This window comes from Cyprinodon tularosa, unplaced genomic scaffold (assembly GCF_016077235.1).
Source record: "Cyprinodon tularosa strain WSP-4 unplaced genomic scaffold, ASM1607723v1 ctg951, whole genome shotgun sequence".
Taxonomy (NCBI): Eukaryota; Metazoa; Chordata; class Actinopteri; order Cyprinodontiformes; family Cyprinodontidae; genus Cyprinodon; species Cyprinodon tularosa.
Window position 1 is genome coordinate 172,871 of NW_024039731.1, and position 16,214 is coordinate 189,084.

General features: G+C 49.8%; 1 protein-coding gene across 1 annotated transcript; it reads left to right on the forward strand.

Moving 5' to 3' along the window:
* Window positions 1-1,578: 1,578 nt before the first annotated feature.
* On the forward strand, window positions 1,579-15,822 carry LOC119776714 (nucleus accumbens-associated protein 2-like). The gene is made up of 9 exons (XM_038275293.1): window positions 1,579-1,834; window positions 1,920-2,087; window positions 7,158-7,793; window positions 9,808-10,010; window positions 10,326-10,585; window positions 12,648-12,824; window positions 12,912-13,017; window positions 14,849-14,946; window positions 15,029-15,822. Exons 3-9 carry the CDS (start codon window positions 7,347-7,349, stop codon window positions 15,607-15,609), a joined length of 1,872 nt encoding a protein of 623 aa, XP_038131221.1. The 5' UTR covers window positions 1,579-1,834; window positions 1,920-2,087; window positions 7,158-7,346; the 3' UTR covers window positions 15,610-15,822.
* The last annotated feature ends 392 nt before the right edge of the window (window positions 15,823-16,214 follow it).

Below are 16,214 nucleotides of genomic sequence, written 5' to 3' on the forward strand. Positions count from 1 at the left end.
CATGCCTCACCCATCCCGTCTCACCCATCATGCCTCACCCATCAGCCCTAACCCGTCATGCCTCACCCATCCCGCCTCACCCATCACGCCTCACCCATCACAACTAACCCGTCATGCCTCACCCATCCCGCCTCACCCGTCATGCTTCACCCATCAGCCCTAACCCGTCATGCCTCACCCATCCCGCCTCACCCATCACGCCTCACCCATCACAACTAACCCATCATGCCTCACCCATCCCACCTCACCCGTCATGCCTCACCCATCAGCCCTAACCCGTCATGCCTCACCCATCCCGCCTCACCCGTCATGCTTCACCCATCAGCCCTAACCCGTCATGCCTCACCCATCCCGCCTCACCCGCCATGCCTCACCCATCACGCCTAACCCGTCATGCCTCACCCATCCCGCCTCACCCGTCATGCTTCACCCATCAGCCCTAACCCGTCATGCCTCACCCATCACGCCTAACCCATCATGCCTCACCCATCACGCCTAACCCATCACACCTAACCCGTCATGCCTCACCCATCACGCCTCACCCATCACGCCTCACCCATCACTCCTCACCCATCATGCCTCACCCATCACGCCTCACCCATCACGCCTCACCCATCACACCTAACACGTCATGCCTCACCCATCATGCCTCACCCATCACTCCTGACCCATCATGCCTCACCCGTCATGCCTCACCCATCACGCCTCACCCATCACGCCTCACCCATCACACCTAACCCGTCATGCCTCACCCATCACTCCTCACCCATCACTCCTAACCCATCATGCCTTACCCATCATGCCTCACCCATCACCCGTCATGCCTCACCCATCACACCTAACCCGTCATGCCTCACCCATCACACCTAACCCGTCATGCCTCACCCATCACGCCTCACCCATCACGCCTCACCCATCACACCTAACCCGTCATGCCTCACCCATCACGCCTCACCCATCACACCTCACCCATCACTCCTAACCCATCACGCCTCACCCATCATGCCTCACCCATCATGCCTCACCCATCACGCCTCACCCGTCATGCCTCACCCATCACACCTAACCCGTCATGCCTCACCGATCACACCTAACCCGTCATGCCTCACCCATCACGCCTCACCCATCACACCTCACCCATCACTCCTAACCCATCATGCCTCACCCATCACGCCTCACCCATCATGCCTCACCCATCATGCCTCACCCATCATGCCTCACCCATCACACCTAACCCGTCATGCCTCACCCAGCATGCTTCACCCATCACTGCTGACCCATCATGCCTCACCCATCACGCCTCACCCGTCATGCCTCACCCATCATGCCTCACCCGTCCAGCCTCACCTGCCTGTAAGGAGTTTTCAGACTCGTGTGAGACGCTGTGCTGTGTGCGTGGGGGTGGGGGGAGTCGCAGTGTGCACGCTCTCTGCTCAGGATGCCAACTCTGCCTCAGCACTGCAATGCAGCGCTGTGCATTCGGCCAAGTCATGCCTCACACACTCACACATGCAGTGATCAGTGTGTGAGACGACACGTGTGGGTGGGTGGGTTGCTAGTGGGTGGGGGGGTTCTCCCTCTATGATTGTCAACCTTGCAGTGTTTTGGTCCCTGCAGCGATGAGCTGTGGTGTCTCTCCCCCCTCTCACCCTCTGCAGGGCAGTTAGCCGCATTAGCTCCCTGCTTGTCCTCAGATGACTCCCCCTCCCTCTACCTCCCCTTCTGTGACACACCAGACGATGCACTGACTGAACGAGGAGAAGAAGAAACCTCTCCCAGCGAGCCATCCCGCCTGCTGCATTGAGAAGGAAAGGAGGAAGAGGAGCAGAAGGAGGTGAGGAGGAGTCTGCCATCCATCGTCTGCTGTCTGTTGGTCTTTTAACTCCTCTGTCTCTGTTTACATTGTTTTCTCTCTGCAGCCTGTCTGCCTGTCTCTCTGCTGGACTATGACAACACTGAATGTAACTCTCTGGGAACCATCCAGTGTGGCTCATAACTGCAGGGGGCTATAGGAGAGTCTGCTGGACATCAGGACACTGTAGCGGACCCTGAAGTGGACAGTGAGGGAGAAACGCCCAGCCAGCCAGGTAGGTCCCCTTAGTTTCCACAACAAAGTGCTGTTGGGTTGAGATGCATCATTCTGGCAGGAAGGGAGCCTGCAGAGCCTCTCCTGGAACACCCATAGATCAGAGTATTCAGATTAATGCTAACTTTTAGCACCAGGGGGCTCACCAAGACAAAACATAATGATGCCAGAAGAATAGAACTATTTATATCTTCTACAGAAGGGGGGGGGGGGGTAGATTCCTTCGTGATGGTGGCCTTAGATCACTTCATCCCACAAATGGACCCAGTGTCTACCAGAGCAATGTCCGGTTAGTAGAACCTCATCAGTGTTTGGTCTGGATCTGGAAGTCCCACAGGACCTTATCTTCATCATAGTCGCTCATGGTGATGTATCCCACCCTGACCTGAGGATGTACCACCAATGCACAGATTTTAGGCCATTCTTCCAGGTGCTCCCTGTAATTGTTACCTGCCACCACTTGGACCACAGCTGTTACCTGCTGTTTCAGGCCAATCTTTGCACAGCTTGTCTCTGGGCTCCTGTCTGGAGGGTAGACCCTGACACCTTTTGCTTTTGTGCTCTTATTAGAGCCTCTTTCGTGTCCTTCAGAGTTTCTCTAGTTTTTTTTCCACAAAGCTGGTTTGTCCTGGTCTGAGGGGATGGATATTGTTGCTGCCTCTAAAGTTTTAAGAAGTGCTGCAGTTATTTATCACCTACATGAAACATCAGCCTTTGTGCTCACTGATTCACCAAAGCAAGGACATCATGATGCCATTCTGACAGGATAAGAGGGGCTAAAAGATGGGGAACCACCAGAAGCTAAAAGATTGCAAGGGATAGCACAGGAGAACCTAATCTCCACAACAACTTGGCATTTACTGAGAAAGGTAGGTCCTTTGAAGCCAGCTGAAGGGTAGCCAAAGTTTCAGCAACATCTCACCGACCTGCTGATACAGCAGCCCGGCCAGAGCAGGAGATCGAGACAAAGATGTCCAGACAAAGAGCCTAATAGTAGGGGGGGGTTAGAGGACAGGAAAGGGTTGAGGTCAGTACCCAGAACACATCTGCAAAGAAGAGCAGTAACTACAAGAAGAGAACCAGGATGAATCCTCATGGAGAGACACTTCTCCAAGGTCCATTTAGACAGGAGCTGATACCAAGAAGTGCAAAAAGTCCTAGCATTGGCTAGAAAGGACCAGACTGAACCCAGAGACTTTAATCCAGGCAGAAGAGTAGACCTTAGCACAAGAACAATAGAGGATAGGGTCTACCAGACCATATGAGCCAAGCTGAGCTAGCAGGGCCTATGACAGGTACAGGTAGGGGGGAGTCACAACCAACCAAAATGTGAGCAAACTATGATATCAACATCCCACAGTCAAAGTTTTAGACACTCGAACTGTTTGAGGAAAATAACAGCTAAGGTCCTGTTAGACAATAGCCTCGAGAGCCAGACTGAATTAGACCTAGCGTACAGCGGTCTGGCTGACTCCGGTCCGATCAGGCCTGACCAATTCCAGCGCAGTAGGCGGGACTTTGAGATGCATCACTCTTAGAGCCAGAATTACCCATAACTCTTCTGCTAGCATGACAACTAGCTGGCAACCGCAATAGAGCAACGTTACCGTGAAAATTAAGAACGTAACAGAGAGCAGACCTTAAATCCTCAGATTTTTAGTGAAAACCAGCAGAAATGGTTCTCTGGATTCGACAGCTTGACATGTTTCATAGACTACAAACAAAAACAGAGCGCGTTGCATCCATAGTCACCTGATGACACCAACCCCTTTAGTCCCGCCTTTCAAATCAAGCTCTACCAGGTCTCTACCAGCCTGATAGGCCGTGTAGACATGGTATCCGTCTGGCTGGAGAGGCTAGTTAGACAGCAGCTGTCAGAATCCAGTTCTTCAGGGTCAGTGTTCTGCACCTGTTAGGTTCATCTCTGCTTTAACACACCGGAGTCCATTAGTTATTAGTCATATTATATCAGTCATTCCTTTGCAGCAGCCACCAAAGGCTGCAGGGCCTGATAGAGCACTTTGCTCTCAATCTGCAGGTTTACTAGTGGTTCCTAGAATTTGTAAAAGTAGAATGGGAGGCAGATCTTTTAGTTATCAGGCTCCTCTCCTGTGGAACCAACTACCAGTTTTAGTCCGTGAGGCAGACACCCTGTCTACTTTTAAGGCTAGGCTTAAAACTTTCCTTTTTGATAAAGCTTCTAGTTAGAGTGGCTCAGGTTATCCTGAGCTGTCTCTATAGTTCTGCTGCTATACGCTTAGACTGCTGGAGGACATAGGGACCCCTTTTTCATCATTCTGCTTCATTCTATCTCTATCATTTGAATTTGCTAATTTCTTTACTGAGAAAATCCTAAAGATCAGAGGATCAGTTTATACATCCATATCAAGTTCAGTACCAAAGTTGTCTCCAACTGGAATTGATCTTGACCAAATGTCCCAATTCAGCCAAATAAACTACAAAAGCTTAGAGGAAATCATTCAGCAGCTCAGTTCCTCCTCCTGCTGCCTTGATGTTCTACCCACAGCTTTCTTTAAGAAAGTTTTGCCTGTCATAGCGTCTGATTTGACTCAGATAATAAACACGTCCCTTCTGTCAGGTGTTTTCCCTAAAAACAGCAAATATCAAACCACTGCTGAAAAAGAACAGTTTAGACAAACTACTTCTCCAGAACTACAGGCCCATATCAAACCTCCCCTTTATCAGTAAGATTATTGAAAAAGCAGTGTTTCAACAGTTAAACACTTTCTTAGATATGACCAGCCGCTTTGACGTGTTCCAGTCAGGTTTCTCACCACAGTACAGAGACCGCCCTTATCAAGGTGTTTAATGACATCCGTATAAATACAGACTGCGGAAGAACCACAGTTCTGGTACTATTGGACCTCAGTGCAGCATTCGATACTGTAGATCACTCCATCCTGTTAGAGCGCCTGGAAAACTGGGTCGGCCTCTCTGGTACAGCTCTCAACTGGTTTAAATCCTACCTAAAGGACAGGGACTTTTTTGTGTCAGTAGGCAACTTTACATCAGAGATGACAGAAATCACATGTGGGGTTCCCCAAGGGTCCATCCTGGGTCCCCTCCTATTCAATATCTACATGCTCCCTCTGGCTCAGTTCATAAAAAACAACAACATCAGCTACCATAACTATGCAGACGACACACAGCTTTACATCACCATGTCACCAGGTGACTATGAACCAATTCAAGCACTGAGGAAATGCTTAGAAGAAATCAATGCCTGGATGTGCCATCATTTCCTACAACTGAATAAAAACCAAACTGAAGTAATAATCTTTGGACCAATAGAGGAGAGATCTAAAGTTAGCACACAGCTTCAGTCGCTTCAGCTAGTAACCACTGATCAGGCCCGAAGTCTAGGTGTAGTGCTGGATTCAGACTTGAACCTCCAAAAGCATTTAAAGACAATTACAAGGTGGGCTTTCTATCACCTGAAGAACATTTCCAGGATTAAAGGACTAATGTCTCAGCATGATCTGGAAAAACTAATCCATGCGTTTATTTTTAGTCGAATTGATTACTGCAACGGTGTTTTCACAGGTCTGCCTAAAAAGTGGATCAGACAGCTGCAGCTGATCCAGAACGCTGCTGCCCGTGTCCTCACTAAGACTAAGAAAGTAGAGCACATCACCCCAGTTCTAAAGTCCTTACACTGGCTCCCTGTATCTCAGAGAATAGACTTTAAAATCCTTCTGTTAGTCTATAAATCTCTGAATGGCTTAGCACCTAAATACATCACAGACTTGCTATCAGAGTATCAACCCTCCAGACCACTCAGGTCTTCTGGCTCCAGCCTGCTCTGCAGACCTAGAACCAGAACTAAACATGGAGAAGCAGCATTTAGTTCCTATGCTCCACTTATCTGGAACAAACTTCCAGAAAACTGTAAAAGTGCGGAAAGCCTGAGTTCCTTTAAATCAAGACTAAAAACACATTTGTTTAGGATTGCCTTCCACTGTTCTAGTTAAACAGTTCAACTGAAACATCATTAGTTCAACTTTTTGATTTTCTTTAGTCCAACTGTTTTCAATGTTCTTTTTTGTTTCTGCATTTTTTATTTTATTTTATTTTTTCCTACTTGCTTTGATTCTGTTTTATTTTCCTATATTTTAATCATGTAAAGCACTTTGCATTGTCTTTGTATTGAATTGTGCTATACAAATAAATTTGCCTTGCCTTGCCTTGCCTTGCCTTGCCCATTCTCCCACTCTGCAGAATCTGTTAGTTCAATCTCTAACGTTCTGTTTGTAGCATCATCTGGTCGGCCTCAGCAGATGGCCGCTCACACTGAGCCTGGTTCTGCTGGAGGTTTCTTCCTGTTCAAAGGGAGTTTTTCCTCTCCACTGTCGCTACAAGCATGCTTAGTGTGAGGGATTGCTGAAGAGTCAATGAGTCGATGCAATCAGCTGGTTTTCCTTAGATAGAAAACTTTGAATCAATCTGACTGGATGATCTGGTGAACTGGAAAGTGACCTGAGATGACATGATGGGAATTGGAGCTATAGAAATACACTGAATAGAATTGAATTGATAGTCACCCAGTTATCTGAAGCAGGTGTGTTGAGGCAAGGAGCTCCCTAATGCATGCAGGAACTACCTGGAAACCCACTGCTTTAGATAACTCTACATTGATCTAAAAGAATTAGATTGGTTCACCGATGTGGAAAACAATACAGCGATAGTCGATCAGCTGAAGTCCAGAGAACCAGAAACTTCCTCTGAATATTCGCTCAGCCTCCGCTCCCCCCCGGGTGTTTCGCTGTTCCTAACCCTTCAGAAGACCTCGCTCCCCATCATCCATGAACAGTGAGACGAGTGTTTGTGATGCACCTGGCAGCTCCACTCCTGGCATTGTTCTGGTGTAACTCCTGAACCCAAACAGCCTGGCAGCAGAGGGCCGTCCGCTGCTTTAGTCCAGCCTTAATTTATTCACTGCTGAGTTTAGTGTGAAGGCGACAGGAACGATGAGGGAGCTTAGTTTGATTGGATCCTGAAGCAGCAGATATGAAACCGGAGCTTTGACTGCTTCTTTCTCTGCTTTCTCTAGGACCCGCCTCCACCTGCCCCCCCACTGTCCCTGCAGCTTAGACCTGACCCTTCCTCAGCTCTGGCCTCATGGATCTGGATCCTCCTGCAGGAATATTAAGCAGCATTCCTGGAACCTAATCTCCTCACAGCTGGAACCCCTCGCTCGCTTAGCTCCCGTTTGAGCTCCAGCCAGACGACGTCGTCCATCATGGCGGAGGGGGTACTGCAGGTGGAGATCCCTGACTTTGGCAGCAGCGTGCTGGGCAGCCTGAATGAGCAGCGGCTGCTTGGCCATTACTGCGACGTCTCCATCCTGGTTCAGGGCCAGTCCTTCAAGGCGCACCGGGCCGTCCTGGCAGCCTCCTCGCTCTACTTCAGAGACCTGTTCAGCTCTGCGGCTGACCCCGCCTCCTGCCCCTCCTCGTCCTCCTCGTCCCGGGTGGTGTTTGAACTTCCTTCCTCTGTGACGCCGACATGTTTCCAGCAGATTCTGTCCTTCTGCTACACCGGACGCCTCAGCATGGCAGCCAGCGAGCAGCTGGTGCTCATGTACACCGCCGGCTACCTCCAGATCCAGAACATAGTGGAGCGAGGAATGGAGTTGATGATGATGAAGGCCTCCTCCTCTTCCTCTCCGCTGTGCTGTGACTCTCAGGTGAGGCAGAGCTTGTAGGTAGGAATCCCCCCTGTGTTCACCCCATGAGTCTTTGAAAACTGCACTGTTTCCTGGTCCTGCAGAACCAGCCCACAGCATCACTCCTCCACCACCTGGCTGGACAGGCTGATCTGTTCAGTTTCCTCAAACATAGTTTTATCATGGTCCAACATCTGAGCCGCGGTCTCCTCTGTCCAGGGGACTGTGTCTCAGAAGTCTGGTCCTTCATCCACATGCCAAGTCCTGCCGCCATCTTGTTTCTAGAGGCTTCCATGCAGCTTCAGGGTCCTGACCTTTGACCTGTAGAGTCTGAAGGCTGCATTATACTCAGAAACCAGGTGGTCTGCATGTGTCGCAGTGAACGCAGTTATGCCCCGCCCCTTCCGCAGACACTGTGCTGCTCCTCTCAAAAACTGTAGGAGACCGCAGACAGGAAGCCTCTGATTGGTCAATTCTCCATCCGCTCTACACTATTTCCTGTTTGGTTCCTTACCGGCTGGCTTTGCTTGTCTGACCGCCATTGTGGAAAATGAATGAAGATGGAGCAGCTAGCAGAGCGAGGTGCGTGAGAACGCTGGGACCCTTCTTGCACCTGGACCCCCGCTCTTTTTGGCCCTCACGTCCCTCCGTTGTCCCCCAAACTTGCCCCCATTTCCCCCCCGCCTCGGCCGCATCTAGACCCACAGCTAGTTCCTGGTTGATGGGGTCAAATAATAATAACCACATATTATCCTAGAAATGAGACCAACACAAACACACCAGTTACTTTTCTAGGAAAGGAGAGAAGATGCAGACGGAGAATTCTCCCTCCCTGAATGTCTGCAGTCAGCTCTGCTGGGACCTCTCTGTCCTCTGCCCTTATTATCAGACTTCAGGAGGAACAGGAGGGGTTAGAGGTTTACACATGATAAAGCACGACAGTTCTTTGTGCAGTTTTATTGCAGGTGATGATCAGTCAGCTGCAACCACGCATCACCAAATGGCCCAACCATTTGTTCTCCCCTTTAAGTTAAAACAACAGAACATTCCTAACAGGCCAAAGCCTGTAACTTAAAATAAACGGATAACATTTGCATTTTTCTAACAGTGATTTTCCCTCTGGCGTGGTGGCGTGGAATAACACGGCGCAGACCACGCTTCAATATTCGGCATAAATCAAAAATATCTGCGACAAGCTGACTGCGGCACACTTCTGAGGGAGGGGAACCGGGCCTAAGGTGGTCTGCTCATTTCTCTGAGCTTCCTGTTCTGAGTCTGCGGGGACGTCCCCTCCAGGGAGGGTCAGTGGCGCTCTGAGAGGTCTTCCAGTGGAATCCTCTCAGTCTCAGTCGGATGATGGACCTCAGATGGTTTGGAGATGAGGCTGCTGGTGACCCTTTCCCCCCCTCACCCCGTGTTCACTCAGCCGCCATCATCCAGGTGTCTTCTGTCTCTATTAGAGGGCCCTCCTGTTGATGCGGTAACGCCCACCGGCTCCATGGCGCCAAGGAATGATAGACATCCCTCCTCCTTTAGAGATGGGGTCTGACCAGTGGCAGCTGGGGAAGTTTTCTCCAGGGGGCGCTATAAATTCAAAATAGACGTAAAACAAAAACCAGTCAAACCAGTACTATCTAATCACACCAGTATATTTATATGAATGCTAACAACAAAAAACATAAAAAAACACTTTATAAAAACAAACATAATTTCTTGTCCAGGTTTACTTTCTGTCCTTCTGAGGCTGTGAAGGTAAATCTGTGTTTTCCATGCTCCAATATCACAAACCTAAAATAATAATCTACCAGTTTAATGATGGAGAAACTATTTTTTAATATATAAAATGTTAAATTTCTGTCCTCCCAGTGCAGACTGGGGTTTGAATTTGCTTAAGGATTTAATATTTGCCTTTTTATCAAAGTTTCCGTTTTAATCAGAGGAATTTAAACAGAGATTAACATCTAATGGATGCTGGTAAAACTAGCAGCTGTCTTATAGATGAACATCGTTACCTTTCAATGCTGTTTTAACTCAGACGACCTCAGCGGATGAACTCGGGGGGTTCGACGCCCCGGTGGTGCAGCATCAGCAGGACACGCCCCCCCAGCTGCAGGAGGTCAGTCCCGATCAGCCATCTCTGAGCCCGGAGGCGCTGCTCCTGGCCGTCAGCAGGATCAAACAGGAGAGATCGGAGACTCCCCCAGCCGAGGAGAGCGGAGGGGGGGGAGAGGAGGCCAGGTGAGCTCTTGGTTTTATTTATCAGTTTAGCTTAGACCCTCCCTCTGTGACGCTCTCCTTTAGTAAACTAAGCATAAAGCAGGACAGTTCAGAGACGCAAAGGACAGACAGCCACTCACTCACAGCTGCTTGAATCTGCTGTTTATAGACAGGAAGATGGAGAGAACACACAGACCTAACACGCTGCCAACCGGTGGAGCATGGCGTGGTCCCATTAGCTTGAACACAGAGGATTTCTGTCGATACTCTTTGGTTGTTTCTCTGTTTTAATGTGCGTCAACCAGAAACCGTCAGCTCTTCTTCTGTGTCCATCAGAGCGGACATGGTCGCGGAGCTGCAGTCCTCCAGGGGCAGCACTCTGTGCTACCTGAGTGCAGGTGGAGGTTTGGTTCCAGGACTGCAGTCATACCTGATGGCAGGCGGGGGGCGCTCCAGTCCAGGAGGATCCAGCATCCCCGCTGACTCCCCTCCCTCCCACCCCCCGACTGAGGAGGAGCTGGAAGAGGATTACTACGGCAGCACCGTCCATCCTGGACTCTACCAACATATCTACTGCCACACCGGAAACCCCTTCAGTGAGTTCCATGGGCCGCGCCTAGCATCTGGATGCTAACGACCAGAACCATCAGGGCCGTCTCTGACCAACAGTCTGATGCTACGTTCAGAGCGTACGCAGCAGGAGCAGCTAAAACGCGCCTGCTGCTTCATTTTTGATGCTCGTTCAAGTTTAGTTCAGACGCACAGCTGAAGCATCTTTGCTGCTCGGGGGTAAAGTGGGTCTGATGCGCGGTGGGCGGAGCTACTCTATCCTTTCTCTGCCTGGATCAATGGCAGCTATATTAGCTGTGATCAGCGGGTAGAAAGTAGTTAGAATCTATGTTGAAGTGAGAAAGTCCTCCTGAAAACATGGTCTGTGCAGTCAGTTCATCCAGATTACCATCCTGCCTTCAAAGATTATTTCTCTGTGGGAGCCTCTCAGACCCCCACATACCGGCGCTGCGCTGTCACTGGGAATCCCCAGCAGCAGCTGCCTCAGGCCCGCTCGCCTCTCCAGGGTTTTCCCCTCCTGTTGGTGGCGGCTGGAAGTAGATGTTAGCGTTTTTCAGGTCTGTGCTACAAACTGCAGGCAGCAGGATAATAAAAGCCAACATATTCTGCCGGCAGGTTTCTACATTTGAAGTTAATTTAGGCGTTAATAAACTGTTTCAGAGGAGTGATCATAGCGCTCTGCATCAGCAGTGCTGCGTCTGACTCCCTGCCAGCTCCCAGATCAGCTTCTCTCATTAGTTGATGTCCAGCAGCTAAAGGTCAATGTTTCCAACTCCAGCAGCTGCTGCTTCTGAAGCAAATGAGGCTTCAGGACCTTTTGCTGCGCCTTGATGTGCGTCAACTATCTACTTTGCATGGAAACTAGCTGCTTCTGCTGCCTCTGCTGCTTTAGGTGTGAAAGTAGCATAAGTCTGCACGGTATCCTTTAATCCCAGGGTGGGGGCGAGCCCAGTCCTCTAGAGCTGCTGTCCTGCAACATTTCAATGCATCCCTTTTCCAACACACCTGAAACAGAGCATCTTGTTACAAAGCCTCTGCAGAGCTGAGTGGCAGGGGGGGAGCATGGACACCCCAGTTAAGGTCAAACGGATCTTTAAGGCCAATAGCTTTATCATTAATGGGTCTACAGTCTGGTTTATCCTCAGAAACCAGGTCGCCTGCGTGTGTGTCGCAGTTAATGCAGATATACCCCCCCTTCTGCAGACACCTCTCCAAAATTTGCAGGTGACTGCAGACAGTGCTGCAGACAGGAGGCCTCTGATTGGTCAGATCTCCATCCGCTCTACACTATGCGTATCTCCTGGTTGGCCCCTAATGGCAGAAACTCTGGCTGTAGCGCCGTCCACAGCGCCTGGCTCACCTCGGACTCTATCCCAGACGCTGTGCAGGGCGCTAGTTTGTAGCTCTGTGCGACCGTCTGTTGGTTTGCACCCGAAGCCAAAACATGCAGCGCCACGGCCAGTCTTTGGGGAACTCTCACGGGTGAACTGTGTGTCGTCCGGCGTTGGAGGAAGGGTTGTAGGCAGCGAACAAGCTCGTCAAACCCAAACACGGACGCCCACCATGCTAGCTAGTTCCTCATTGGCCCTCTGGCGTTGTGGCGTGGAATAACAGAGCGCAGACCACGCTTCTATATTGGGCATAGATGAAAAATATCTGCATCATACCTGCAACAGGCAAACTGCGACACACTGCTGCTGGAGAATAACCAGCCTTTAACTCTTAAGGACCGTTGACTAAAGGAGCCGGACATTAGATCCTCCTGCTCTGGGGCCGCAGACATCATAGGAAGGTTTTTTTTCCATGGGTGTCAAACTGGTTCCAGAAAGGTCCGTGTGGCTGCAGGTTTCCTTTCCTACCAAGCAATAGCACACCAGACTCCAGTCATCTCATCAAGTGAGTTCAATCTGAACATGATGACTTGATGAGATGAATGGAGTCTGGTGTGCTATTGCTTGGTAGGAAAGGAAACCTGCAGCCACACGGACCTTTCTGGAACCACTTTGACACCTGTGTTTTATTCAGTGTCTTTCAGGTGAATTTTTAGTCTTATTAAGTTTTTCCACTCTTGACTTTTCATTGGTTTAGTTCAAGAAAAGCTGGAGTTGCTACCCCTCCCATTGGCCAATGAGCGGCGGCCCTGTGTGCTGGTTGGCCGGGATAACATGGCCCTGCCGGCCAGTCTGGTGAGTCAGATCGGCTATCGCTGCCATCCGTCGCTCTACACGGAGGGAGATCCTGGGGAGAAGGTGGAGCTGGTGGCAGGTAGGTTTCATGTGGATTGTCATGGTAGCAGAGCCAAGAGAAAGGTATTGGGTCATGTGACCTGGTAAAATGCTGTGGTATTTTCAGGCTCAGGTGTGTTCATGACAAGAGGTCAACTCATGAACTGCCACCTTTGTGCTGGGGTCAAACACAAGGTGCTGCTCAGGAGGCTGCTGGCCACCTTCTTCGACAGGTGAGATGTTACCTGGCATCTCAGCAAGAATGGTTTATTTTCCTTTACAAGAGGCAGCAGGTTCTGGGCTGCCACACGGCTATGGCTGTCCTATATTAGAACTATTCACCAAGGAGCTTCATTCTATTCAGTTTCTTTCTATAGCTCCAATTCACATGATGTCATCTCAGGTCACTTTCCAGTTCACCAGATCATCCAGTCAGATTGATTCAGTTTTCTATCTAAGGAAAACCAGCTGATTGCATCGACTCATTGACTCTTCAGCAATCCCTCACACTAAGCATGCTTGTAGCGACAGTGGAGAGGAAAAACTCCCTTTGAACAGGAAGAAACCTCCAGCAGAACCAGGCTCAGTGTGAGCGGCCATCTGCTGAGGCCCACTGGGGTTCAAGGAGACAGAAGCAGACATAGAAAAAGAAGCATAGATACAAAAGGCAACTGTCAACCACTGGAAAACAGGCCAAGCTCCAACATCTAGAAACAAAGGTGTTGATGGCAGCAGCACAGCTGATATTTCTCTCCAGGATGGAGTGTCAGGTCTAAGCACCTAAAACATCATACATACATAAAGGGAAAGAAAGAAGGCACAGGGACAATTAATTTATTTTTACTCGCGAGGAGAGTAGGAAGAGACTGCGGAGTTTACAAATCTCTAACCCACTCTGCCAATCTTCAGCTTTCTCCTCGCCATTTATTAAAGTCAGAGGGGGGGGGGTCCCTAGTTACACAAGCTGAGGTTGCGCTAAAGGAATAGAAAACAATAAATACAATTCAATTTGCAGCTTCAGTGAACAGGTCAATTTGCATTTAAATGTCTTGCGGTCAAATAGTCCGAGAACCTCCTGATTCGTTAAGCTTGAGCAATACTTCCTGAGAGTTGACCTATACTCCTTGTGCAACACCTCTCTGGAACAGTAATATGTCACACATTATACATAATTCCAACAGATGGCTATGAACACATGCACATAGCACACAGCTTTATGCATTATTAGCCTGACGTAGTCCAACTCAATTCTAGTCAGAATGAGTCTGATGCTGCTCCATAGAGCTGTGATTATGGGGCGTGTTTCCAACGAACCAGGAAAAAAATGCCTCTGCACTCAATTGGATAGACCTACAACCAATAAGAGCAACGGAGTGCGTGACGTATGTTAAGCCACGCATAGTTGTTGTCAACAAAAATCAAAGCGTGCAGTTGCACGCCTAGAATAAGAAGATGAGCCTTGATCGCGTTTCTCTGTTCCTCTTTTAAAATTAATTTGCTGTCGATATCTTCTAGAACAGACCTAATAGCAGAATCTACTCACCTCAACTCTCCGGCGGCAGCCATTGTTGTTGTCACCCAAGCGCGCTTTGGTCACTTGGTTGATTACGTTACTGTTGATCATCTGTCCATCATCGTATAAAGCCCGCCCTGACAATTTGATTGGATCGCCAGAGGGTGTGCGATAATACTCGCGCTACTATGGAGCAATGCCAGACCGAACTTCCCGACCTCAAACCTTGTGGGCGGGACTAAGTTCGGAATGGCACCCAGGCTAATGCATTATAACACTACACAGATAGATTTATATGCAATTATTCTAACATGGAGTCACAGCCAAACAGGAACAGACCAGATGAAGCTACTATGAGAAAAAGCAGAGAGAGCAGAACGTTAGAGATTGAACTAACAGATTCTGCAGAACATTAGGGTCATGGACCAGAGGCCACAGATACCTCATCTCACCTGAATTCATCAGACTGTTCTTTTTCTCAATATTCTTTCAGTAACATTAAAAAACTGCTTGATCACAGACAAACTGATTGATTATTCTGGTTTCCATAGAAACACTCTGGCCAACAGCTGTGGAACAGGGATCCGCTCCTCCACCAACGATCCGAGTCGGAAACCTCTGGACAACCGAGTGTTGAACACAGTCAAATGTAAGTTTGTTCGCCCCAGCTGCTGCGGGTTTGCTTTCTTGTTCCACACTCTGAAGCATGCCTTCCTCCTCCTCTTCCTCAGTGTACTGTCAGAACTTTGCTCCCAACTTCAAGGAAAGTGAGATGAACGTCATTGCAGCTGACATGTGCACGAACGCCCGCAGAGTTCGTAAACGCTGGCTCCCAAAGATCCAGTCTCTCCTCCCTGATGGCCTCCCATCCTCAGCATCCTCCCACCCCCGTAAGGGGAAGAGGGGAGGAGGAGATCGGCCCAATGGAAGCCCCTTCGAGTTGGACCTGCGGCAGCTCAGCGCCTCCTACCTCGGCCTGGAGGCTCCGCTGTACGTGGAACGCCGTGAGAAGGAGCTGGTGGGAGAGAAGGAGAAGGAGGCCCACCTGCCTCACCTGCAGTTTGCCGGGTCACGTGGAGGAGAAGGAGGGCGGGAGGAGGAAGGTCTGATGGAAGGAGAGGGAGACGGTGATGGGAGGTCGCAGACTGAACAACCCCAAGACCTCGCCCACTCCCTGCCCTCCTCCCTCTCCTCCTCCTCTTCCTCCTCCTCTTCACACCCGTCCCCTCAACCTGCAGAACCGGCCTCCTCTCACAGGGGATTGGCTGACACAGATATGAGGGGGGAGGAGCCTTCTGAAGACAGCCAATAAGCTTTTTAATGCATCTGCCTACCTGTCTGTAAATAAAACAATAGCTACCTGGCTCCACTTCCCCGTCTACCCCCTCCCTGTCCTCCTCGTCCTCCATCTTCCCTGCTACCTACCTGTCTACCTCTAAGTTCGCCTGTCTGTCCCTCTGTCTTCCTATCCACCTGTCTGTCCCCTTGTCTGTCTGTCCCCCTGTCTGTCTATTCCCCTGTCTGTCTGTCCCCTTGTCTGTCTGTCCCCCTGTCTGTCTGTCCCCCTGTCTGTCTGTCCCCCTGTCTGTCTGGCCCCCTGTCTGTCTATCCACCTGTCTGTCTGTCTGTCCCTGTGACTGTTTGTCCCCCTGTCTATCTGTCCCCCTGTCTGTCTGTCCAGCTGTTTTCCTCCTGTCACCTTGTCTATACTCTTGTCTCTCTTCTCTAACCGTCTACCTGTCTGATCTGTTCATCAACCTAACATCCTGCTCACCTGTCTTCCCCTCTATCTCACTTCCTGTCTGTCCACCTGTCTACCTCTCTGCTCCTGTCTTTCCACCTGGCTGTCTGCTTGGCCCCCTGCAGTCCTGCACACAGGCCCATAGCAACATGCCTGACGAAGATGATGATGATGAT